Source organism: Pagrus pagrus (genome assembly GCF_965226575.1).
Source record: "Pagrus pagrus genome assembly, chromosome: 7".
Classification (NCBI taxonomy): Eukaryota; Metazoa; Chordata; class Actinopteri; order Spariformes; family Sparidae; genus Pagrus; species Pagrus pagrus.
Window position 1 is genome coordinate 28528975 of NC_140191.1, and position 27501 is coordinate 28556475.

Below are 27501 nucleotides of genomic sequence, written 5' to 3' on the forward strand. Positions count from 1 at the left end.
ACATTCGGATCGGTGCTCTGTATTGGCCGATACCGAAAGCCCAGGTATCGGAATCGGTATAAGGAAGGAAAAACTGGTATCAGTACATCTCTAATAACAATTGAAAAAAAGGCTGCTAGTTCTAATTCTAAATGTTCTTGGTGTTGTCACAGTAATTAATCATGATCCATGTCTTAAACTGAATCATTAAATTTGAGGGAATTTAAGAAGGTCTGGGAACCCTGCATCAAGTGTGTTAGACATGTATTAAATGTTAAATGCGGTTTATTTGAGGTATATCTATGTAAAAGTGGCAGCTCAGCACTTTACAACTAGAGTCTTCATAGCTTTAACAAATGAACAATTACACAAAGGTTCAATGATAATTCATTTGACTGTGTATACTTGTGTTTTTAATTATTCGACTTGTCTAATTTCTTTTTTATTGTTAACCAAGGTGCCACCTGCAGATTTTGATCAGTCCCAATCCTTCACTAGCATCTAAATCTGCCCTGCTGCCATGGAGTGGACAGATTTACGTCCAGTGTGACGGTCAACAGAAGGTATGGACACTCGAGACATCAAGACAAGTCAATTAGGAATATTGTCTTATGTTATGAGAAGTTAACAGGAACTGAATTTTTGCAATGTGACTACTGGTTCAGTTTATTAAGGTCCAAATCCGTCGGGACCTGGCTCTGGATGTATCAGCGGCCCCAGCAGACACAACTTTATCAGCCCTGCCTCCTCAGGCTGCCACTCCTGTGCTGCCTGTGGTCAGGCTTACCACCAAGACCTTGCTACCTCCACAGACCCCACAGCCACCTCAAGCCCTGGTGGAGATCAGCAACAAGACCATCCACTTCCTCACCACTCCCTCAGGGGAAACATCAGGTAGGGAGGTGACTGTCCAGAGGACAGATGTTGCTCTGTTCACCTAAATTTGGGGTGTAGAATAAATCAGAACATTGTGGTGAAGTCAGACCAGCCTTAAAGGTCCAGGGTGTCAGATTTAGGGAGATTTAAGTGTAAGTATATTTTGATATTTTTATGATATTTGATACTTTTAGTCCTTACCTGGCAGTGTTGATGAGCCATGCTGTTTATTAAATATTTTTTGACAAATAACCTAATTTTGTGCTCAAAGTCACAAAATTTGAGGCGTTTCCAATAATGAATAATGATGTATGACTATGGTAGAATCTGGGAGTCATATGTCATGTAGGAGTTATAAAAGCTGTGTGGCTCCTTTTTAAGAAACAGGGCAGTGCGTAGTGTGTGAGTGGTCGAGCAAGAGAAAGAAAGATTGCTCTGGTGACTCAAGCTCCCAGGAAGACCACCAGGTTTTGTAGCCAGTTTTTGTATTGGCCAGACTGTGTAATTACATCGTCACGTGATGCACTGCAGCCCAAAAAGACTTTTTCCCATAAGCTAACATCATGAAAGAACCATCTGTAAAATGGTGCATACATTTTTTTTGCATAACAATCCCTGTGAAATAACTTGTTTGACTGTCATAACTTTGAGAAAGAGTCGGAGTCTGTGGGCAGCACACTGTGTGTATATTCCTGTGTGAAGCCCAACCTCTCTGTTTTCTGTTCCTACTTCAGAGGCCCAGCTGGAGGTGCAGAATAAGGAAGTGGAAGTGAGGTGGTACCTGTCATCATTTGCTCCCCCATACGTAAAGGTGCTTTTTTCTTCATTCTTCATTTTTCTTTCTTCTGTCTACTCTTTCATTCCTGTTTACTGTTTTTATGTTTCTTATCTTTACTAGCCCTCTGGGAACAAATGCTTTTTTTTCTTTTGAGGTTTATTTCCAATTTCGTTTTGAACATAGTTTATCTTAATGTGTAAGTGGAGCTAAAATCTTGTATTTTGTCTTGTGACTCACTTTAAGTTAATTTTGTAGGTTCATTTTCCTGCTGTTGTGAATTTAATGTTATTGTTCGTGCTGTTACTGGCCATTGTGTGATAGCAGTCACTCAGGTCAAGCTGTCATCCCTTCTCTGTCCTCAGGGAGTTGACAACACTGGAGATGTTTACCGGGCCACTTACACTGCTTTCAGATGCTCCAGGGTCTCTGGCACACTGGGAGCCCATGAGAAGATGGAGGTAGGCACTCACATGCTGCTGGACTTGTCAGTAATGTTAAGAGCAAGTCATTGTAAACGGATTGGACAAGATTTACTGCAAATGATATGGGTTATTAGGAAAACAATCTTGTGAAATGCATTCAGATAAAAAAAGGTAAATACACATATTTTTTTGCGCATATATGTTAAAAAGAAAATGTGTCTTTACAATTATAGGCTAAGTATGCTGTCTCAGTTTTTCCTACAGGAGTTTATGAAGCTATGGTGGGTGGAAAATTTTGCTCATTAGAGTCGGAGTTAAATGCATCACTGTTGCACTTTGAGAGGAAAATTATGAGGCCATATCATGAATAGCATGAACATGAATCAGAAATGGTAGAAAGTGTGTTTTAGTATTTTCTACATTTAATAATATTGAGCTTTGGCTATACAATGTTAACACAAGCCTATAGGCTATAGGCAATAGTCAATATCAATCCATTGTTTTCAATCTTGTATTAGTCCAGAGTTGTAACTAAATCTTGACTAGATTATGATTGTCTTGTTTTAAAATGATTTAACTTATTTAACAGTGTGTGTGTGTGTGTGTGTGTGTGTTGGGAGCATAAAAGGGGGAATGCATTGGAAGTGGAGTGGATTGGAAATTAATAGAAGGGAGAGGATGAAACAAAATAATAGGTTAAAAACATGAATAACGTGTGTAGACGTGTAACATGCAGTTCATAAACTCTGTCCGCCAGAATCTAGGTAATTAATAGGAAACACTGCTGTCTCCTTGATATGTGCAATTTCAAAATTTGTTTCCTTTTCTTTTTGAGCATTTTGTTCGTTGATGGGTTTTACGCCCTTAACTTATACTAGAGCTATATTTATGTATGTTACACTTAAAAACCTTGCAGCAGTAAAAACTATTGAGTTTTAAATTAGATTTTTCTAGAAGTTGGCCTTGCAGAACATATATGACGAGCATTTATACGGTTAAATACATTGTGTCTCCTATGTTATTGGTCTCCCAGGTGCCTATAACTTTCCTGCCCAGGGACAGAGGTGACTACGCCCAGTTCTGGGACCTCGAGTGCCATCCTGTGTGTGAGCCACAGCAGAAAACCAGAATCCGCTTCCAACTCTGTGGCACTGTAAGGACTCAATTATTAGTCTGGGATTTAAACACCATGCTGAAAGCAAATGTCTATCTGTAGTATAGAGTTGTGTGTATACTGGAAAAGACTTTTCACTTTTTCTAATGTTAGATGTTTCATTTTGCCCAAAATACGGATACTGTCAAAACCGCTCCTTTTATTGTTGGTGTTTTTCACTCACACAACATATCTGATTACTAAACTACATGGCTTAAGAGTCACTCTAAGTCTGAGTTTTGTTTTGCTCCTAAACTACAAAAATAGCCATGGTAACATCACTGTTTTTATTTTTTCCTCCTTAACTATGATTTGGTTAAGAATTAATGACATACAATCCTTACTTTTGCTGCAACAAAGATGGAAAATGTCGAAATCTTCATCAGTCAAACTTGTATCTAACATCTAATTCGTTTCACTTTCAAAATAAACCATGAGTGTATAAACATTTTTCACTGGGGGAAATGCTCACTCCAAGGGTGCACTCACACTTGGCCGAGTTGCTCCTCATCGTGACGAAGCACAATTGTCCCTCCTCCCCGGTCCCCCGCTGGCCTGCACTTGCATTGCTCCAGACACAGCCGGGCCTGAGCATGGTTATCTCTTGTGCATATGTCATCACGTCGTAGCGCAGTCGCAGCACAATGGAGAACAACACCGAGAACATGAGTTTACTGACTTTTTGTGGCTTATCATGTGTCATTTTGGTCATAAATGCCCGTCTGACATTTCTGGATTTCTTGATTATGCAAGGCGGCGTAATACACATGATTTTCCTTGATGTCCACGTTGCGCATCCATGCCTTTGCTCGTGCATGAGCAACCGTACCGTGCCGAAGCTCACCTCTTCCAACCATGCCAGGGCCAAGAACGTGTACCGTGCTTGAGCAAGGTACGGAGCGCTCACACTAGTCAAACAAACTGGACTTTGGGGGTCAAATGTGCTTGGGCACAGTACTGATTGCCTAGTGTGAATGCGTCCTAAAGTATTTGACGGTGACATTACCTCCATCCGTTTAACAAAACCAGCACATACGGTAGAACCTTGACTTTGGTTTTGTAGTGTTAGTGACAGAATTAACAAATGAGAAAAGTGGGTTGTGGGATGGCAAGGAGAGCCACCCTGCTGAGAAGGGCCTGCGGGCTTTGTGTGTGTGCTGCTTTAATGTGAAGTGTTATGACAGACCCAGTTAACTTAAGAGCATACATGCACAGCAAGTGGGATGTCAGATAGATGGCTCCACATAAGTAGGTTAAGTGGCTAGGATGGTAATGCTTTTGTTGTTGTCTTATTTCTTAGATGCAGTGTTAAAGTGAAGTGTCAAAATCAATTCAGCTTCTTCTTTACTAACCAGCTGTCTTGAAGTAGTATGGAGATGGCAGCCATGTATTTTACACTTTAAGATCCTTAAAGGATAACTACCGTTTTTTACAACCTGGACCTTATTTCTAGCAAAATATATGATCATTTACTCACCCAGATAACTTTGGTGTCATTTGAAGTCGTTCGGACGAAATTAGATCTGGTGTAGCGCCGATATATCCATATAATGCGAGTGACGGGGCATCGACACACAGCCTCTATATAACACATTATCTGCCACGAAACTAGTTCATTTCACCAATATTTTGCCATGATACGCTAGTGCTATTCCCCTCTGAGTCCGGGCTCGTCTGTTATCAACATCCGGGGTCAAACTAGCAGTAGCAGCTACAGGTAAAAAGGCCGGGCTGTCGCGGGTGCGCGCGCAGCTCAGAGACGACATCTTCCAGGTCAGAGGTAGTAGGTCAACCTACCCCGGATGTTGATAATAGATGAGCCCGGACTCAGAGGGAAATAGCACTAGCATATCGTAACAAAATATTGGTGAAATGAACTAGTTTCGTGGCAGATAATGCGTTATATAGAGGCTTTGTGTCGATGCCCCGTCACTCGCATATCGCATATCGGCGCTACACTGGATCTAATTTCGTCTGAACGACGCCAAATGACACCAAAGTTATCTGGGTGAGTAAATGATAATATATTTTGCTAGAAATAAGGTCCAGGTTGTAAAAAACGGTAGTTATCCTTTAAGAGACTGTTCACATTTGGTTTTACCATCCGTTCTGAGCGATCTGATCACAAGTGGACAGCTTTAAAGGTCCAATATACAACATTCAGCATCACTAGATATCAGGAAACAACTATTTGCTATGTAAAGACATAGTGGAGTAAACACTTCCTGAGCAGAGAGTGACGTCACACTCCCTCTCTGTGTATTATTATTAGTGGGTTGTTGTTATTGTTGTTATTGTTATTATTATTGTGCTTCTCTGTTTTTAGTTTTGAATAGCCCTCTCCGTTCAGAATTGTTGGCCCAACCATTTATAGACACTGTGTGTGTGTGTGTGTGTGTGTGTGTGTGTGTGTGTGTGTGTGTGTGTGTGTGTGTGTGTGTGTGTGTGTGTGTGTGTGTGTGTGTGTGTGTGTGTGTGTGTGTGTACACTTTTGGGGACAAACACCAGAGTCAAGACTGCATTTGCATGAAAATAGCTCGACCTATCCTTCAACACTTCAAAAGTAGTGCAAAAGTCTGCGGGGAAACCAGGGGAGGTGTGGCTGACACGCCAGTATGTTTGGGTCCAACATGCCGGCGCTGAACTGCAACCACTGGTGGTTCAGAATGACCTTTACAGGCTGACCTTTAAGCCCGTTCATTCACACCTGGCATTAACTCCCTGTTCTTTATTTAAATATACACCTACATCACTGGAACAAACAGATACTTTTTTTTACACAAGATAGAAATATGTCCATATATATACATTTGCCAAATTTGTAGGCACAAATGGTTAAGAATGTTTTGTAGACAGAGTTTCACAAAGTTTATTAAGTTTCTGCCAATGTAACAACTCTCAATATTCAACTTTTTTTAAGGGAGTCTGAAGACTTTGTACTCAGGTGTCAAAGAGTTATCATTTACTGTATTTGTACAACGCACTTCAGACACGGAGGCAGACAGGGCGCACTTTAGATATTAAAACAGACAGGTCGGTAAAGCAATGCTGCGACAAACTCGCCGCTTTATAGAGTTAAGTTTCTCCTCATGCAACTCTTAAAATCACATGCTTTATAAGGGTGTCCAGTTAAAGGGTTATTTGAAACAAGCATCTGCTGCTAATCGGCAGGTTAAGAGAACCCAAACACATTACTGACCTTACAGTGAACCATATGGAAATCAGTGTTTAATCCATTATGATTATTGTTGTGGCTTCTCCTTGTTATTTCAAGGAGGACGTCAGTTGAGTAGGCAGTCCTCCAATATGGCCCAAGTATACATTGTCAAAAGAATGTGGACCACCTCAGAATGTGGTCGGAGTGATCAAAGGGGATGTTCACACCTGTACTTAGAGCTGTCCACTTGTAATGGGATCACTCAGAATGTATGTTGATACCAGGTCTGAACGGGTGATATGTTTTTTCTGTGTCTGAAGGGATCAAAGTGTGGACCAGTGGAAGGGCCACAGGAAGGAGAATGCTCTCTGGTGAAGACAGAGGCCACAGTTAAGAGCAGGAAGAGAGCTGATGCCTCAGCTGGCAAAACCAGGTGAGACCTGCTTAGCTACAAGTCAACACTCATGTCATCCTCACCAGTATTAAAACATATAAACCAGTGTAGAAGATATTACCACAAAACTACCTCCACAGAAATCGTTTGATTTTTATGTCTTGATTCCTTCACTTATTTAACTTTTGTTTTTTGTGACTAGCATAAAGGTAGGTACTACAGCAATTTCTTAATATAATATTGTGTTGTATAAAGCTAATTAAATTGAATCTTTAGATATCAGAGTAACAGTGCAATGACTGACCACCAGTGCTGTTTAACCTCTGTTAAAGAAAGTTCAGTTTGGGCTGGCCTTGTGGCCTAGGGATTTATGATACAGCCCATGAACCGCCGCATTACATATTGTTCCCCGTATCTTCCCACCCTCCTTGTTAGCGGTCATCTCTCTACTGTGTGGTGCATAAAAATGCCGAAGAAATAATTTTTTAAAAAAGCTCAATTTGATAGACACACACAAAAATATAGATGATTATAGAATTTGGTGTATATTTGGTTGGCTTTAGTCTTCATGAAAGGAAAAAAATCCAGCATCCGAGACATGAAGTCATTAATGTGTCAATTTTTAAGGAGCTCATAAATTCACTGTAATGACTGAGTTCTATTTCATTCTTCCCAACCGCCAGAGACCGTATGTAATACCAAGATATGCATTGCAGGCATGCGCAGGAGGTTGAGACATTATACCAACAAAGTATCCTTAACAGTGTCTGTTTGGGGCAGGAACAGGCTCTTTCCCTTACTGCCTGTTAGACAATATTTTCCCTCGGGTTACACCCCTTGCTGATTTTTGACAACAACCTCGCCTTGAAATTGCTGATTATGCTCTCCGTTTGCAACTCTTGCATAGTCCCTCTTAGCCCAGAGGATGACCATGACAGATGTCCACCAGGTCTTGGTATCAAACACCTAAGACAGGCTCTGACGGATAATGCTTGCACTAATTGCAGCTGCATGCTGTTGACAGAGAGCCGCAAGATTGGTCAGTTTGGGCAGGATCATTACTAAGGCTGATTTACCTCCCTTAGGGATGCCTGCATTTGGCCCCCCTTCAGGTTCTCAGCACCACAGGTACACACATGGTGACGCCTCCAACACTAAGAAGAAGCAAAAGTGTGATGTACCTCTTTGAAGGAGACTTTGGAATCCTTGGCCTCTGAGTTTGCCCAGATTAAGGCCCTTCTTCTCAACCTACAGCCCGGCAGTCATTCTGCTGCGGCTGTCACTACGGTTTCAGCAGAGCTGCCACTCCAGGCTGTGGATGAGGGTGACCCCCTAGCCTCTTTACCCTCCGTTGCTAGCCAACATGATGAGGATGCATTAACTATTGTGGCTTCAGGGAATCTTTTAATTGATAAGGAATCAGTAGGATGGGATGAATTGGAGGGGGAGTCCCCACTCCCCCTCCAATTCATCCCATCCTACTGATGCTCTCACGGGTCAGAAGCAGAGTCCTTCAAGGATGCTGAGGCAGGCCTTTTTAAACAGTAAAGCAAGTCATTCAATCTGCCATATCGTGGCTTGGTCTTGATGTAGAGGCTGCTCCCTTTTGAAATGTGCATTCCACAACCATCTGCCTATCCTTAATGGCGTACATTGACAAACTTCAGAGGTGCTAGCCAGACCCAAAGACTGAAACAGATGCGTGCTATTCATGTCTCCATTGTTTCTCTGAGAGTATCTTAAGATGAGCGTCTAAGACTGGATGCCCGTTGTCTCTTAAAAAGGTAGCAAAAGGACCGATAAGAGTGCCGTTAAAGTACTGGATCAATGAATGGTAGCGGTAAGAGTTGTAGTCCTGTTAAAATCTTAACGATACCAGTCCCTACTTGCTACTGAGTTCCTGTGAACAGGCTGTGGTCCAAACCATACTTAACACTCAAGCTTCCTCTACAAGAGCGCTGTATGCCAATGGTTGGTAACTGCTTTCTGATTGGTGTAGGGATCAGCAGGTGGACCAGGAGAGTTGCTCTGTTCCTGTATTGCTCAGATATTTGCAGATGCTGACTGTCTCTACAATTAAGCTGTATGTTGCTGCCGTCTTGGCTCGGCATGTTGAAAGGTGCTCTCTGGTTGTGGCCCCCACATGTCACACAGGTGCCTCATGGGATTTGTCTATTGTCCTAGAATTTTATGTTCACCACCATTTGAACCCCTTGAACAGGCTGACCTCAGATGGCTGTCTGGGTTTGTGAACTGCATGCCCTGTCAGTTGCTAGGGACTGCTTGCATTGGAATTCTGATGGGTCTGGGGTAGCCCAGCCCCTCATTTCTTCCCAAGAGCCTTTCAGCTTTTTACATCAATCAGGTTATCAGTTTGGCAGTCTTTGCCCGCAGCCATGGGCAGAAGAGCTACACGTTGATGTGAGTTTCCTTTATCCTGTTGAGGCTCTGAGACACTACCTGGATGTGTCGGCTGGGTTTCATAAGTTTGATGCACTATTTGTTTGTTATTGAGGGCACAGGAAGGGTAGTGGCTTGTCTAAGTAGAGGCTCTTAAACTGGGTTGTTGATACCATAACACAGGCATACAGGCTCAGGGACCTCCAGGTGCCCCTGTGAAGTGTCATTCAACCAGAATTGTTTCCACTTCTTGGGCTGCCTTGAGTGGTGTCCCACTGAGCGACATCTGTGCTGCAGCTACGTGGGCTTCTTCCTGTACCTTTTCCTGGTAATACAGGGTTAATGCGGTTGCCCCTTATACTGTGGCAACAGCGGTCTTGTCTGCTCCTTTGGTCTGCAACTGAGGCTCGGTGAGTACAGACTCCTCACGGCTTTGTTGGTATGGGTCATCTAGGTATTACATACCATCTCTGGAGGTCAGGAAGAATGAAATAGAACGAGAGTTACAGAAGTAAATAAGGTCTTGATGAGAAGATTCTATAGAAGTCAACTGCTGGGTGCCAGGCCCCTTTATCAGGTTGCTTGCATCATCCAAGTCACATGAGATATTATGTCTCGACCTCCTGCGCATGTCCGTGATGCATATCCCGGTTTTACATATCGTCTATGGCAGTCATCCAGAATTCATAGGACCTTAGTTAGATTCGTAACGCTCATTTAATGTATTGTAAGTAATGTTTTTAGAGTGTCTCATCTTCAGATGGTGAGTGTGTTATGCTTCCTGTTAAAACTGGCATAATTTGTAATTCTCAGCCAGGAGGAGGCTGTGCGGAGGGGTGTGTATTCTCCACAGGATCTCTACACCTTCCCAGCCACAAGGCTGGGTGAGTCCAGCACTCTGAAGGTCAACATCCGCAACAACTCGTCCGACACTCATGAGGTGAGGCAGGCTTTATTCTCATGAAGACATAGGAAGAAAAAAAAATGTTTGTCTTGCTTACTGTGGCAAGAACTGGAATACCGAATATAAATATGCATCACTTGGTATTCCAGAAAAGTGTCTTTTAAAAGAGTTGGTGACCATGTAGATGCTAGCTCACATTGTGTATACAGTTATTCCATACAGCTAACAGCAATTGCATGACTGACTTGATTTATCTGTACTGCATGATAAATGTAATAACAACCCCTAACAATTTGTCACTGTGCATTGCATGGATTTGATTTTTGATGTGTGGCTTCTCTAAATTACTTGCAGCTGAAATTTGTAAACCCTAGGGAGCCCTTCCACATCAAGCATTCCAAATATTCCCTGAGGTGAGTCCAGTGGTCTTTATGCCTGACAGAAACTCTCCATTCTGCACTTATGATACTGGATGTTTGTGTTTCTGTGCCTCCCCTTTAGGGTTTTCGTAGGTCTACTGTTAGTTTAATTAGAGAAAGCAACGTAGATTAGGTATTAATAGTGATGTCATGATTCTCCAAGTCTTTGATTTCATTCTCGATGTTGTTGTTTGTTTCTTTTTCTTTTTTTTTTTTTAAATAAACCAATTTTTTCTGACTGTTGGAGTCTCCTCTGGTACCAGTCAGTTGATTATCTTTGTGCACGAAGGAGTAGTGTCTGGAAGTGCAGCTGCTGGCTATCTGTAAGCTAGATGTGTTGTCTTTGAATAACTTTTTTTTTTTTTCTTCTGACCTTACAAGTAGTGGAGAGAGAAAAATATTAGAATTGCAAATCCTGCTTTTGATTGCGGTCCAAATTGTAAGCCAGTTTTGATCAGTTTTTTTCTTTGGAATCAAAATCATGCCACCCCTCAGTATTACTAGATATTACCATTCCTTACTAATTAGTTAGGAAGGAATGGTAAGTAAAATTCAAAGCATGCTCTTTGATGTAACATGGAGTCTGTGTAATTATAATAATACCGTCCACACCTGAGGCCTCAAGGATTACTGATGTTTTGGCTAACTAAGGCCATTGGGAGAATTTGCCAGGTCACAGGTATCAGCTGTGCTGTGTTCTTTTGATGTGAGACTGAGTTCAGAATGGGCACAACATGTGTTTTGCATTGTTGAAATAGGGAAAGATAAAATCACAAATACAAGAAATGTATTTACTTCCTTGGTCTTATCATGCTCTCTAATTACAACCACATCAACACTGAACATAATATACCCATGTTTCCCCATTTATTTTCTATTATGTTGGGCACATGGATTTATATTAGTTTTCCTTTATGAGTTCTGTGTCTTAAGGTTAATTTTAGTCTAGTGTCAGTCCTAAGTTCTTGATTTGTTTTAAATTTTTTTATTTATGTGAACATTTGTATTTATGTATGTATTGGGCCTGGGTGATAGGCCATAGCGTGATACACAAGTATTAGAACAAGTAGAGTAGTCATTACTTACTGTAATGCAGCAAATCTAACATTTTATATATTATATATATATATATATATATAATATATATATATATATATATATAATATATCAATCAATCAAACTCTATATATATATACAGTCTTGCAAGGTTATATATATATATATATATATATATATATATATATATATGTCTTGCAAGGATATAATATCAATATATTGCGCAGCACAAGTATGTATTCACGCATTAAACATTTAAAATTGAAACAATTGTTTATCTATTTTTTAATTATCTACTAACTGTCATTCTTCTATCCCACCCCTCAGATCACAGCATTATCTGAAGCTACCTGTCCAGTTCAAACCTAGTACTGCAGGCAGACAGGCTGGTTTGCTGCTCATTCAGTCAGAAACAAGTGGAAGTCTTGTTATTCAGCTGACCGGTGAGGCAGTACCTTGAATTCACCATCTACCATCCTACGCCACCTCCTCATGCTGGCTGGCTTATGGTGTATGCTCTTCTCTGTACTATTCATCATGGGACAGAAGAGAGCAACAGAGAGGAAAAGGCCAACTGCTAAGGATCAAATGGAAGCAGCGCTGTACTTAAATCCGTCCTCTCATTGTATTCAGAGATGTGGACTCTAGCTGATTAACTGGAGATGACTGAGACTCGACTGCCAGCACAGCCCTTTGTGCCTCTGGAGGTGGCACAGGTGTCCTCAGCTGGCCCATGAAAAATGACTGTGCCTGAAGCTGAATGATTTGGACTGACTGCCTCACAATTAGTCTGCCCCACTCTGGCATTTCAAAGAGCTAATGATTTTTGTCACTTTAGTCTGGAACTGGTATTTGCCTTGTCCCTGAGTCATATCACAAGGCAGCATTGTTGTTGCCATGGCCTCTGTGAGACAGGACCAGTTGGGATACGTTGAGGATTACTTTGAGTTAGTCACACAGGAATGTCTTTGTCTCTTGTTTGGTTGTTTGGGAACATGGCTGCAGGGATTCTTTTTTTAAGCCAAGCCGTAAAAATCTGAAAAAGGGGCCTGTGCATATTTTTTTTGTAAGTAATTTCTGTTATAAACATGTGATTGTAGCTAGACCACAGCACATTTAAGGTTTCTGGGTTTTTTTTTACTTAAAAAATCCTCAGATTTTCAAATCTCCGTCTGTATTCATTTCATAAAATGGTCCTAACCTTCTGTACTGGTGTGTTTTCCATGTAAATGGCTTCTCATCATGCAGAGCCCACCTGCACAGCGGCCTTTGTCAGCACCATGTGTTGACTGCCCAGCAACCTCCAAGACTCGTTCCAAACAGTCCAGATGTACTTAATTTAGTCCTGATCAGGGCATTAGGATGGTTAATGATTGTTATTACATGCTCAAAGAGTTTCCTCCGGTGGGGTTTTTGTTCGGCAGCTTGCCAGGCCTGCTTAGTATGGTTACCATGGCAAAACAGTGTTAATCACTGTTCCAGTCACAGAAAATTAGCTTCCTATTTCCTCTTTTGGCTCTGGGGCAAATGGCCAAAATTGCCAGGGGGTATTGGATTCACATCCATAATCAGCTTTGGAAGTGGAATGGCACAGGGAAATGTACGTAAACTTCATCAAGGATGTGTTGTTAAGCTGTTAGATGCCACACATTGTGACAACACTTTGGACATGGAAAACACTAGTGTTGAACATCACTTTCCTGCTTGTAGAGCAAGCTTGATATACAGTATGATTATATGAAGGCAATATATTGTCACAGGCTGCTCTCAACATGCCCTGACAGCACCCGACATGACATATTTTGGTTTACAGTTTGCACATGCTTTAAATAGTAAATAATGTAATATATTGTTGTCTGTACACATTTTAAATAAAGTTTTGTGATAAATAGCTTGGCTTTCCTGAATCCTTTCAAACGGCTGCCAGAGTTTTTGTTTATTTCCCTTCCTGTTCCTAATGTGATGTGCTAATATGACAGAGCCAGGGCCTTAAGATTACATCATTCCTTTAATTTCTGACTTTTACTACTAATTACTGACCTAAGTAGGACCAATATAAGGACTGCAAGTATCCACTAAAAGATATAATAGTGTATATTTGCATTCATTTAATCTTTTAAGTCCTCCTCCGGTCAAAAATATGTTGCTTCTTGTTCCTACAGTTAAATGTTTGAGCTTCACCGTGCAGAATAATGTATGACTGGAGTTTGACACAAAAGGCTGTTTTCATGTTCATTGCTCAAAATGTAAATTTTCTGTGTTAATTGAAAATCAGATTTTAAGAGCCGGGGCTACGAGCATGTTTTGTGTAATCACAAATAGTTTGGAAGCCAATCCTGGTCCAATATTTAGCATACACAACTGTGATGTGGAAACTTGAGACCTCCAGTGCACATACACTGAGAATGAACACAGTGAAGTACAGATGTAGACATAGAAGACATCTTGTATCTGGAAATGTAAATTGTGAAATGATTATTTGCATATTCTGGATTTTTTATTGAGGGAGAAGGAGTCTATTTGAAGCATTTTCAATGTGGTAATTATACTTTTACATTGGAGAAATGTAAACAGGGTGTAGTAATGACAACTGCTCACTCCCTTTTTTACACAACAAAAAGCAACAAGTAAATATTTAGGTATGAATTGGAACTCAATAAAAGATGGGCATAGAGCAGGACATCAAGCCAGCGTTACATACAGTTTGGAAGCTGTACTGGTTAGCATGCAGCATACAGTTGCTGGCAATAAGAAGATGAAGTTAGAATGACAGAACACCTGCGTTGTCTCTTATGAAGCCCATCCAATGCCAAAGCATGAACACAGTTTGTCTTGCATAGCAGGTACACTTCAATTTGTTCAGTACTATTTTTTTTTTTTTTTTTCAGAATAAAATGTTGGCTTTGCTTCATATATTCTGCACCGAGACCCCTCAGATCAAAGCCCCACAGTCAAGGCTGTAGACAAAGGGGACCAACAAACTCCCAAACACTTTTAGACTTTGCATTTAATATTTTTTTTTAATAGATTTTTTTTACTCCATATATCATGTTCTTGTACTCAGTGGTATTGTGTTTCCTGTGCCCCTGTGGGTTTGAAAGGCATTATAGAAATACATTTTATTTATAATAACAGCTTTCCTGCTGAAGTACCTTTGAGCAAATGAGAAACCCACTCTTTGGAAATGTAAAAAGCAGTCACTGAGCAGCACTGGGGCTGCTGTTGCACATCTGCTCCTGATGTGTGACCTCAGTATCTTTAATGTATCATACATTGAGCCCAGCTGGCTGCTGTGTGCAGGGGATCCTGCAGGTGTCGTCAGAGCCTCGTCACCGGGCCGGCTGTCAGCAGCATGTACTGTACTGTGGGGCAGCAGGGCTTTATTTTGCTTCCCAGACTGGAAACCACTGTAGTGCAGTTGGACTTGACGTCTAGCAACACAACATCATAGACTTTAAACAAGCAGACACGGCGACTTAGCACGTTAGCGACTGCATTTACAGGTAGGAAGCCTGCGACATTTTCTTAGTTATTTCTGTACACTGGTGTATTTTTTAACGCATAATGCTGTAGTCGTAGGCGGCTGGAGAAATGTTGTGGTTATGCTAGCTGGTGTGGCTAAACGCTAGTCAGGCTGTCCGGTGTGGCTTCTGACTTTGGGCCAGACGGTGGAAGTTGCTGTTTAGAGTTGGAGCTGCTTTCCAAGCTGCGCAAGACAGCAGAGCTAAGCTAACAAGGCTAAGTTAGCAGCAAGCGGGCTAGCCCTGGCTCCCATTCATCCGCCGGGGCCACAGCACCAGTCCGCTATGTCTGTGTCCCTGCAGGGCAACGCTGTCTCTCACACTGACAGTGACCTCCGTGTTAACTTCAACATGTATAGCCCTCTGTAGAGACAAACGCAAGAATTTTCCTCTCCCTGTCTGGTGTGTCGTTAGCTGTCTTACCCTGTTTGATATGAATGATGAACAAGCTAGCTGGGAAGCTAGATCAGAAAGGTAACACTCAGCTGTCACTCATGTTTTAAGCCAAGGGCTACCAACTTTTTTATGCCAGTGAGGAAGCTGTGAGTGTGATGAGGTGGTGTCACCAGGTGGACTCATCAGAGATGAGTTGGTGCACAACTGTGTGGTGTCTAACACTGTGGGGTGGGTGAGCACCTGGGTGGCACTGACACATTTATCCACATACATCCTCTCACCATGCTCAGTTAAAAAGTGATACTTATTCTGGGATGCAGTAAACCTCCACATCTTCCACACTACACATGTTCCTCCTCTCCATCACCCTCTCAAAGGTTTAGAAGACAATGAGGGGTAGATTAACTGATAACATCATCCATATGAATGCACTGTTTCAACCCTGGCACTTCATATAGTCATGTCAATGACATGTTAATCTTGGCGTCTGTGTCATTTTTAAATATATCATGCTATCAGACTATTTGTACTTCATACTTCTGTTGTAGAGCGATGCTAATACAAGCATTCTCAAGTTGAATTTAATTCAGCATCCGCAAAAAGTTACTGACGCCAATTCGCAGACCCAACTGTCTCATAAAAGCATGGATCTATATGTGACAGTGCACAGTGCAGAGCGCTGGTCTCTCTGACTCCAGCCCTCTGATCAGGTTTAAATTAATCTGATTACTGAGCTATGTTCTCTGCTACTCTGTGTGAGCTACATAAAGAGCTAGAGTTTGCTTCTGAGTGCATCTGATATAGTCGAGTGTATGCTAAGGGTCAGTTTTGTTCTTGCCCGACCGGTTGGCTGTACATCAGCCCGCACCCTGCCTCTGCTCCTTCTCAAGGTTTCAGTGGACTTATAGATGAGGAAGATCTCTCCAACCTTTATTTGATGCTGTTTATCTTTTTTTTTCAGTTGTCTGCTCTGCCTTCTCTCTGTTTCAATCCTCCCTCTCTGCCTGCCTGTGACCTCCACACTCTCGATGAAGCTCTTTTTTTGCATCTTTCCTCCCTTATTGTCTCATTTACACACTTTGCACTGTTCTGACACAAACTCCATTTGGTGCTTTGTGGAGTTCAGATGCTTGTGGCAGAGCCATTGGCAGTAGAGTTGTGTAGTTCACTGCTGTCGCATCTTTTTCCTTTTACCCGTTTCCTCTGTTGGGCTGCTGCAGTACTGATGAGCCGAGCTGTGCAGGTAAAGCTGGTTAAGTTGGGTTCAGTAAAAGGACACCTGTGGATAATGATGATGCGTGTGCATGTAAAAGTATGGAGACAGGTAAATACTGCCAACGTTCCAGGGTGTCATACTGTTTAAGGCTTGAAACAGGCACCATTAGTCTCCGGTAATACTTTAATTCCTCTAAGTGCCAATCATCTATATATTGACCTTTTCTGTACATTATTCCTGACATTTATTTTTGGTCAGCATGAAAAATTAGACTTAAACTCTTAATGACCTACTGTTGAACAACTTTTGGGGTACCTGACTCTCCTGTATTCATTCTGTTTTTCCTACCCTATTGTAGCAGTCATTTGATTTAGGATGTCAGTCTGTTATTTAAAGTCCCAATATTATATTTGCTGTTCTGAGAACGGATGAATATGCCAGAATTTTTTTTAAATGCCAGTCTAAATTTGGTGTTGTTTTACTGTGAATTCTGACAGAACCTAAGGGAGTTTTTATTTATTTATTTTTTTAAATTAAAATTATGTACTTGGATGTTTTATCCTTCTGTATGATTTTATCTGGTTTGATTTCCATATGATATTTGTGTTTACATCTAAACTTTCCTAAGCAAGTTAAAGCCATTTATAATCACTATTGTTCCATGCTTTTTTCAGTGAACAACAGGTGTCTGACAATCCTGTATTTTAGTTTACTGACAATGTAGAAAATAAATAATATCTCCAGAAAAGTTCAAAGAGTAAACAGAAAGGTAACCAAATTGTAGCAGAGAACATTGAAGTAAAAGTGACTTAAAAAGAGAAATATTTTATCCATTGAACACCAAAAGTAGTATTTTGGCCATAACCATGGCCCATTAGCCTGGAGGAAGAAACAACATTGGTTTCCTTGATGAATAAATTCTGCAGAACAGGATGGTGTAATCATGTTCACGACGGAGCCTCTGAAAAGCTAATAAATTCTACTTTACAGGAGCTTTTAAAGCATATGGATAACACTTTAGGAGTTATTAAAGATTTTAGAACAATAGTTATTTTTATGCCGCCGATGGCTGTCTTTCAGGGTTAAAGATCCCTCAGCTTGATAATTCATTACTGAAAAAATGTTGTCTTCATTAATTATAATGGAACAGAGACTGTTTTTTCATTATTTCATTATGCTGAAGTCAAGTACATGTATATACAAGACTACAAGTCAGACTGAGATAATTCTCACAGATACATATTTTTTGTTTCATTGAATGAGTCGGTTGACTAAGTTAGTTGGTATGACACTTGACCTCTGTTTGACGACCACCTACTTCCAGTACAGTGAAGGTTTCTACAGACAGAAGCACGGCTGTGCCATGGGCTCACCTGTGTCCCTAACAGTGACCAACCTCTACATGGAAGAAGTTGAGAGCAGAGCCTTGATTACCTTCTCAGGAACTGTTCCCAGCCACTGGTTCAGGTATGTGGACGACACCTGGGTCAAAATCAAAACGAGGGAAGTGGAAGCCTTCACAGAACATATAAATGCTGTGGACCATAACATCAAGTTCACACGGGAAGATGTCAGAGGAGACAGTCTGCCCTTCTTGGACTGTGCAGTACACACTGAAGAAGACAGAAGCCTCAACATTGAGGTGTACAGAAAACCTACACACACAGATCAGTACTAGCTGTTCGACTCTCATCACCCACTGGAGCACAAGCTGGGGGTCATCAGAACCCTAAACCATCGGGCCACTAAGTCAGAGGGGAAGGAGAAGGAACAGAAGCACATCAGGGGAGCACTTAGAACCTGTGGCTACCCAAACTGGACCTCTGTCAACACCTCTAAAAGATCCAGAGCAGACCGAGGGGAGGAGACGAGAAGACGTAACATCGTCATTCCTTATGTCGCAGGAACATCTGAGAAACTCAGGAGGATCTTCAATAAACATCATATCCTGGTTCACTTCAAACCTACCAACACACTGAGGCAGAACCTTGTCCGTCCTAAAGACAACACACCCAGACATAAACAGAGTCATGTAGTTGATGCTGTTCAATGCAGCCAGGACTGCACAGATTTGTACATTGGGGAACAAAACAACCTCTCCATAAACGAATGGCACAACACAGGAGGACCAACTCCTCAGGTCCAGACTCTGCTGTCCACTTACATCTGAAGGAGAAAAATCATTCCTTTGAGGACAACAATGTAAACATCTTGGCCAGAGAAGACAGATGGTTTGACAGAGGAGTAAAAGAATCCATCTCTGTCAAACTGGAATGACCGTCCGTGAACAGAGGAGGTGGCCTACGACATTACTCATCACCCACCTACAACCCTGTCCTGTGTTCCCTCCCCAGACAGCTAAACTTCCCTGATGTTTAAACACAAGACTAAAAACACAAAGAAAAACACAAAGAAAAACACAAAGAAGAAAAAAACTATAACGGTTAAGCACTGTCCGAAATAAATTTTGCATATTATAGTAATAAAAGTGTGTGAATAAGTGTGTAGTCCTTAGGTCTAGTTATTTCTGGCAGTTTTTCTTTGGTCAAGCTTTACTTACTTTCCAATATTGTCTATAGCCTTACCTTTATATATATCGGCCAATCACAGATATACCTCAGATATATCCTATGTCTTTCACAGGTATATCTGTTATTGGTGCATATGTTGTTCGAAATGTGCCAATATAAAACTCTGTTTTTTTAGAAATTATAATGCAGAAAAAGATGTTTGGGGTAATATATAATTCTTAAATTCCCAGTGAAGTCAACTGTTTCAGCGCACTGATGTCAGATTGTTTAACTGTAAATTATCCTGTCTCTGTTACACATCTTTATCATTTTTTAAGTGTTTGATAACCACATTTAATTCCCTAATATTACGGCCTCCATTGATTAGGTATTGTGAGCACCTTGGAGACTGCCTGCCCATAACAGCATGGACAAGGCTATATGCTCCAAATAACACAAAAAACAGAATATTAACACAAGATGCAAACTAGATGTAGTGACTGGTGATTAGAAGACATATTCCACTCCAGTGCTGTGCATGTGTAGAAATACTAATCACAGAGCAGATTTAACAGGGACTGCAGTGTCTTATTTAATTCAACCTGTATTTAAAGCAAAGAACAAACAGAGGGCGAGCGTTCTCTTTCTGTGCGCAAGCTAAAATGCAAAGGTAGAATATATTAATATATAACTGAAGCAAAAGCATCAAATCATAAAATAATAAGCAAGTGAGAAAGTTGAGAAAGTCAGCGGGCAGACTGTGTATTATTAGCTGCAGTAATGTGCTCTCGTCTACCAGGTCGTTCTGTGTGTCTGCTTCACACAGCTCACTGTACAACTGCTTCTCAGAGCCAGACGTCTGTGTCCATCTGTCTGTTTCTGTTTCTGTATGTCCCTTGTTCTACTTTGTGTGTGTGTGTGTGTCTGTGTGTGCGTGACAGTAACTGACCGTCATTGCATGTGTGTACTGTGAGCGCGCATTCGTGTGTGTGTGTGTGTTTCACCCTTTGCCAATTAGCGGCTTCTCACCTCCCGAGGCGAGAGGCTGAGTGTGTGTTAGACAGAGGAGGAGTGCTTGACGGGGCTTGTCTGCCGCTGACGGCTCAGCCTCAACCTGAACTCTCACACAACTTCTCTTTCACACACACACATACACACACTTTAGTCTGACCACTGAATTCCAGCTCACACACACACGCACACACACGCAGGACCTGAGCTCCAGCCAGTTGTTGATAATACGGCCTTGTCTGTCTCTGAGCCCATGTGACACGCCAAAATGTGACAGTATTGTGTTGGTGGGGAGAAGGCGCGAGACGGGCAAAGACGAGTGCCAGCCTGCACCAAAGTGTGTGCATCTTTGTCTGGGTTGTGCTCACGGGAGTGTGTGTCTTTGTATGAACTGCCTATTATTGTTTTCCTGCAGTAAGTGGGGCGTATGTGACTTTACAGAGTGAACATAATGCAAAGAGTGTGATATGTGAAAGGAAAACAGACTGATGAGCTGGAACACGATACTTCTCATTCAGAGTTTGTTCACCTTATCCTCCTTGGAACTGTTTTCTTTATGTAATCATCCAAAATGGATTATTCATGCTGCTGTATAATTAATCAAGAAAAGATCATTATATTTAAGCTACAGCTCAGTTTTCTGAGTCTAATCTTCTCTACAACTACTTGAGAAGGGTTTGGAGAAAACAGCTTGATACAACAATTTCTTTGAAGTTATTTGGCAACACATGAAAAAAAAAAAATCTATGTTTGAGATGCAGCATATCCTTTGAAAAGCACTACAAGCAAGATTTCACATCCTGGCCAGAGAAAGGAAAACATTTTTAACATATCTATTTCAATTTTAGTGTTTTTAACATCTCTCCTTGGCCAGAACCAATCATCTGGCTGAGTTCTGACTGAATAAATCCTAAAATGTTGTGCTAGTCAAATGGAAGATCAAAGTGCTGCTTGAAAGCCTCTGAGACAAGCCGTGGTTTTATTTTTAACCCCAGTTGGCACACCATGATAAGTTGATCAAAGAACTTATTTGCCAAAACATGGTATATTCTTCCGTGCTCCCCTGCAGAAATCACAGCATTGAGGTGTGTATCCTGTGTGGAAGTTAATCTCACTCATTCACTGAACACAGAACAGCTTTTCAGAGATATTTCTGTACGGGTTGTAAAACCACTGCAGCCTGTTCCATGCAGCAATCCTGTTTATCTCTATTGGAAATTTCATGGGTTGGTTAAATTGTTCGCTAGATTTAAGCATATATAGATGATTTTTTTTTTCCTTTACTTTATAGAGATTTTGCAGGGTGAATCAGTCATCAGTCATGCTGCTTACATTTCCAGCCCCTCTATGTAGTAGATAAAGTAGGCTTACAGACACACCAGAATTAACGCTGGATACTGATATGATAGTGTTTTCTTTTGATGCCTTTCAGAAATGTACTTTTTTAAATTCAACAAATAAACTTTAAGTTGAAATGTTCTAAACTCAAACAGCCGAAGAAACTCTGCCTCAATAAAAGAATGACTTAAAGTTATAATATGTAACATTTCTGCATTAAACTGGTTATAAACAACTTGACCTTTGTTATATGTTTTGTTGAGCTGTGTGCTAAAATTTTCCCAAATGTTTTCAACAATGTTCAAACCCAGTGATCCCTAATTTTAATCATGTATTGCAGTTTTTTCCATCACATCTGCCGGCCTGGCTCTACTCGATGTGACTGGGCACGGCGGCCCAGCACGACCGGGGTTTTGCTTTTCCATCACAACTGGGCTACCTGCTTGACGGTGACATGCATGTCCCAATCTGCAGTACTATCGAAGAATCACTGCTAACAAAGTGGCTCTGCTAATTCAGTTACAAACACGTTTCATTTACTATAACTTCTTCACAATAGGAGCCCCCCCGTTATTTTGGAATTTAAAAGCTTTTTATTATGAAGCAGCATTACAGGAAACATGTTTTCACCAGCAGCAACTAAACATGACTCCTGAAACAGCTGAGAGTGAACACGATGAAACAGTAAAACACAGCAGATGTTTGAAAGTACCATCAGTACAGTACTGAGAGCTGAACACGGCTTTCTACCAGGTTTCCAGTGAGTTGAGCAAAGATTTTAGGGGGAGACGGTGCCTGTTGCGGGTTGGCTGCAGTCGCGAGACGTCACCACGGTCCGCTAGGAGGCAGGGCAGCCACTGTTTAACTCGACGCAGTAAAACTGGTAATGGAAAAGCAAATCAGCGCGGCTCAGTTTGACTCGTCATGGCCAAAAGTGCAAGTGGAAAAACGGCATAACGGTGTGTTGAATTTGGTCTCCTCGGCCCACCTACTTGTACAACTGGCCCACCCTAAATGACCAGTATACTGTACCTAAATACATATATACATATAGGCGAAAGAGAGTCACCCGCGAGAGTCGCCCCATCTTTAATAGGTCCAAGGCCTTGCCACTGAATATGCATTGTGCCAGAACCTCCATCAGTAACTTACCTTGTAGCTTGACACCTCAGGGCATTAGATATTTAGGTGCGACCCTTAAATCAGACATTAATGATATTACCTCATTTAATGTAAAAAAAAATTAAAAACTCCTACTGGGCATTAAGGACGATTAAGAGAGATGGAAATCCCTCCCTATGTCACTGTGGGGATGTATAGACAAGCTAAAAAAGGATGTGTTACCCTGGCTGACCTATCTCATTGCTGCAATCTCTCTCCCTTTTGAGAAGATGTCAGTGCAATTTTTAGAAAGTTTATTGGAATGATAAAAACCTAGGCTTAATTGTATAACGATGCATATAAACGGAGAGAACGGAAGGCGAGGCCTCTCTGATCTTTGGAAGTATAGCTTTCAATATTAGTTATCCTTTGAAGTGGGGCTATGGCTCAAAACCCAGGGAGACTGCTTGGGAAGACATGGAACAGGACATTTTGGATAACATGGAAGACAAAATCTCCCTCTTTTAATTCACCCATTAAAAAGAAAACAATAGAGAATTGATTAAGTCTTCCTGTGAAACTATTAGAATATTTCAATCACTTGTTAGTTTTCAGTGTAAGAACTCACCAGATATCCCCCTGTGGGATAACTACAGGTTCACACAGGGTGGCAAGCCTTTGAGAAATGAGATTTGGAAATCTAAGGGTACTGAAAGACTTGTGGACTTGATGGGACCCCATTAAAGAAAACTACTCACATTTGCTCAAGCCAAAGACAAGTATAGTTTTCAGGATAAAGATTTCTTAGCTTATATGCAGATAAGGGCACAGCTTTCTGGTTATTTTGGGCAGACAGTGATTATACCCAAACCAAATCAAAATTAGAAGGAGACTTGCAAAATACAATAAGGAATAAAAGGAAAATTGTTTCCAAGGTTTATAAATTGTTAAATGCCCCCCATGTCGATAAGTGGAGTGGCCTTAAAGGTATTTGCACAATTGGAAAAAAACATTCACAAAATCTCCTAATCTGTGAAAAATAAATGTATTAACTATAACATTGCACACAGCGTATATTTCACCTCCGTAAGAATAAATAGAATAGGCTTGTTAGATTCTGATATGTGTTGGCATTGTCGACAAGACAGGGAGACTTTATCATGTTTATTTGGAATAAAGTGACCATTTTTCTTGGGGTCTTCCTGAGTCAAACAGTCACCAGGGACCCTCTGCTGTACCTGTTGGACTGTACACCCCAAGGCTCTTGGACTAAACATAAACATTTGTTAACCATTGGCTGTATGATGGCCAAGAGACTTATTGCACAATACTAGAAATGTACAGATTCAATGGATGGTGATCAGTGGCTGAGATCTTTTCTGGACGTGTTAGTCATGGAGAAGGCTGCTACAAACCCTGTTGAGTTATATAATGAAGAGCATTTTGAGTGGTTCAGGGTTGTTGAACTAATCAAGAAGATTCCACTTTGTCAATGGCCCAACCAAGCGTGACGTGACTTGTTTTTCATTTGTGTCTTCATAGTGCTGCAGCTCATCTCTGTAACACCTCTGTTACGATTGCAATTATTTCATTTTATTTCCTCTCTGTTATTTATGTATGTATTCATTCATTCATTCATTTTTCCTTTCAATTTTTCCATTGTTCATCTTATTTTCAACTTTCGTGTGTTTGTGCAAGGTGTACTTTCTGAAAAATAAAAAAAAACAGATTATTAAAAGTAGAACTGCCAGTAGGTCTATTTTTTTAAGGAAATAAATACAGAGGTCTGGACCTCAGTGACCTCATAGCTGGCTACAGCCATGATTGCCATGGAAACAGTAGAAGCTCAGAAGCATTCGGGTCAACTCTTCAAATTCTGGTATTTTTTTCATACTTGATGCTGCAGTCACATTTTAGTAAGGCGTAAATTGTTCCTCCCAAACAGGTGCAGCAGAGCATCAATCAAATGTCAATAACACACAGTCTGTACACTCACACCAGAAGTCTGATCAGGCACAGTGAGTGAAATCACTTCTCTCTGTTACAGTGACCATTCTCACATGTTACCTCTGTTATTACAGGTAATATTCTGATTATATCTGAGAGGATTTATACATCTCACCTATAGTGTTTGTTTGATCATTTTCACTAATACACTGTTTGGCCCATGGGGGGAGCTACATCGTTCATCGTGACATGCATCATGTGAAGTGTGTCAGATACCAGTAATTGGATTTCAGAAACAGCTATTTGAATAATACATTTCATCTAGCACTGGTTTTTCAAATCACACTGACTTAGGCCGATGCTACAATTACAGGTTGAAAGGAGGTTACACAATGCACACTGGTAATATATGGTTGTGATGGGGGACTTCATCATTCATGAAGGAAGACATGTTTGCTGTTGCTTTGCTGTATTAACAATGGTTATTGTGAATAAACAGTTCTTTTTCCAGCAGGAGTTGTTCCCCCCTTCTCATTTATCTTGCCTTTTGCTTCTTTGGGAACCCACTTGACAGATCTCACAGCCCTCAAGCTTTAGAGAAGAGAAACTCCTCAGCATTTGGCTAATGGCTCCACAGTTCCCACACTGATTAGGAGCAGTCTGCAAACTGCAGTATTAAGTCGTTGATGAAGTAGTTAAGAAGCCCTAGAAACGACCAAAAAGTGCTGGAGAAAGCAATTTGATATTGTTTTACTCTTTAAGCGAGTTTCACAGAGGACATTGAAACAGTTTTGTCAAACAGTCCATTCACTTACTTCAAGTCACTTACTTTAATTCAGCTCGTCCTTGTTTGCGTTGTTTCACTCAACCACAAAGCGTAAGTAGTGATTTAATAATTCAGTAAAGTCCCTGCATGGGAGAAAAGATTGGAGACAAAGAGATAAACACACATTTCACATCAGTGATTTACCCCAAAAACCTCAACTTCTTACGTTTTTCCATTTCACTCAAATCAAAGACTTACATGCTCTTTAATGCGTAACGCTGCAGACTAAGAATCTCAATGAAGACTACAGAAGTATAGTTTGAACAATTATATAACAAGCCAGTGTCGTCCTCAGCCCATGAATAATTAGAGAGATTTTCATCTAACAAAAGAGATGTTTCCCAGTAGCTTGATGAGAGCAGGCTGTGTGTTTACTATGAGTTCACATTTTGATCAACATCCGTCCTGAGTGATCTGATCACAGTGTGCAGCTTTACGACGCAAGTTCACACCTGGCATTAACATACGTCTCGACATGTGTCTGGAGTGACCGCTTGTGATCGGACCTCACTTACCCGCTCTGTATGAAAATACACACCTCCATCGCTGGAACAAATGGATAAGATGTTTATTACACAAAGAAAAGAAACATCTTCATCTTCTTTATCGTGTTTCTCAAATTTACAAGAAGGCCCAATTAGTTAAGAGTTTGTTGTAGACAGCGTTTCTGTCAAGTTTATAACGTTTCTCTGAACTCAACTAGTCAAAAAAACAAAATTGAGCCATGGGACTTTCCCCAATGGCCTTTGAAAGAAGCAGCCCATATATTGGTTACTATATTTGTTAAATTTGACATGTTTGACATCAGTAAAATGTTGTCTTCTTTCATAAATGTTGTGTAAAAGATTGAATCAGTTGAAACACTGTGTTCAAAAAGCTGTGAAATGTTTGAGGTAACATGCACTTTAGACACAGAAGCAGACAGGAAGGTACAGCGGTGCTGCGACAACCTGACGCGTCTCACAAGAGAAGAAACTTATTGCATTTAATGCCAAATTTAAAAGGCATGGATAATTTAGAATTTGTTGTAACAGTGTTGCGCAAAGTTTGTTCTCACCTAATAATTCTTAAAATCACACAATTGTGTAAGGGGATCTGGGGATATTGTGGTTATTAGTTCAGATGTTAGTTGAAACAGTGTTCACAAACATCTGTAAATATTGGCAAATAAGAAACGTTAGTTGGGTAATCACCTCCGAATGTGGTCTGAGTGATTGGATCTCAATTGTCTCCTCAATGCATCTCAGGGGTGTTCACACATGCGGTTAGAGCTGCGACTTCTGATCAGATCACTGAGGACACATGTTAATACCAGGTCTCAACAGCCTGTGTGTGGTTGTGTGTGTGTGTTTTAGGGTTGGCTCGTATCCAATTTTTAATACCGTTAAACCTTTCCCCAAATTTTCCCACAGTGTAAGGCAATACCACCAGCTGATTACAAATCACATTGTAGGGCCACAAGGTGGCAGCACTGCTGCAGTGAGCTTTAACTGTAATTTCCCACCTTATGTCACATTAACATTTTTAACACAATGTTCATATATTAAAGGATTTTATGTAGACAAATCATGTTAAAAAATAATACATCTACAGAACTTTTAGAAAGGTGCAGAATAAAAGTATCCATTTTCCTTAAAAAAATTATTACGATTGCGAATGAATAATTTTAACAATTTTTGTTTTGTTTAGGTCTGTGAAAGAAATCTGACAATTGGTTCCTGCTTCTACCTGGTTTGTCAGCCAATAGTATAACGCCGTTTGAATCATGTGGTATTCGTTTTCGTCATCATCAAGAGGCTTGGTAGCTGCCAGCTTCTGGAGAATAATAAAATGTAATAATGGCTGATTTCTACAGGACGCACCCATCATACTCTACTGCCCTAACATTAGCTAGCTACTGTTAGCGATATTAACCAAGTTAGCTACAACAAACCAACAACCACTGGAGGGGGCAGATGATTCTAACAACAGCGGTGTTGTAACGTGAATTCAATGGTAGGGGGAGATGGAATTCCAACTTGCTTGCATTCAGCATACGCAAGTGGCCGACACTGTAGTGAGCATTTATACATGTGCTGAATCTGTGTTGTTGGCAGT

At 40.8% G+C, this 27501-nt stretch overlaps 2 protein-coding genes across 2 annotated transcripts in view; both read left to right on the plus strand.

Annotated features, from left to right (window-relative positions):
* cep192 (centrosomal protein 192) overlaps positions 1 to 13429 on the plus strand; it is a 39036-nt gene extending 25607 nt beyond the window's left edge. Inside the window, exons 44-52 of the mRNA XM_084358598.1 lie at positions 437 to 542; positions 645 to 873; positions 1590 to 1666; positions 1996 to 2091; positions 3089 to 3208; positions 6686 to 6798; positions 9973 to 10099; positions 10418 to 10476; positions 11866 to 13429. Of these exons, the coding sequence (XP_084214724.1) occupies positions 437 to 542; positions 645 to 873; positions 1590 to 1666; positions 1996 to 2091; positions 3089 to 3208; positions 6686 to 6798; positions 9973 to 10099; positions 10418 to 10476; positions 11866 to 11998 (1060 nt within the window). The 3' untranslated portion in view covers positions 11999 to 13429. The remainder of the gene's footprint in view (positions 1 to 436; positions 543 to 644; positions 874 to 1589; positions 1667 to 1995; positions 2092 to 3088; positions 3209 to 6685; positions 6799 to 9972; positions 10100 to 10417; positions 10477 to 11865) is intronic.
* Positions 13430 to 14862: 1433 nt separating this feature from the next.
* Positions 14863 to 27501, plus strand: part of LOC311260582 (low-density lipoprotein receptor class A domain-containing protein 4-like) — a 284242-nt gene continuing 271603 nt past the window's right edge. Inside the window, exon 1 of the mRNA XM_084358599.1 lies at positions 14863 to 15041. The gene's annotated coding sequence lies outside the window, so the exon portion shown is untranslated. The remainder of the gene's footprint in view (positions 15042 to 27501) is intronic.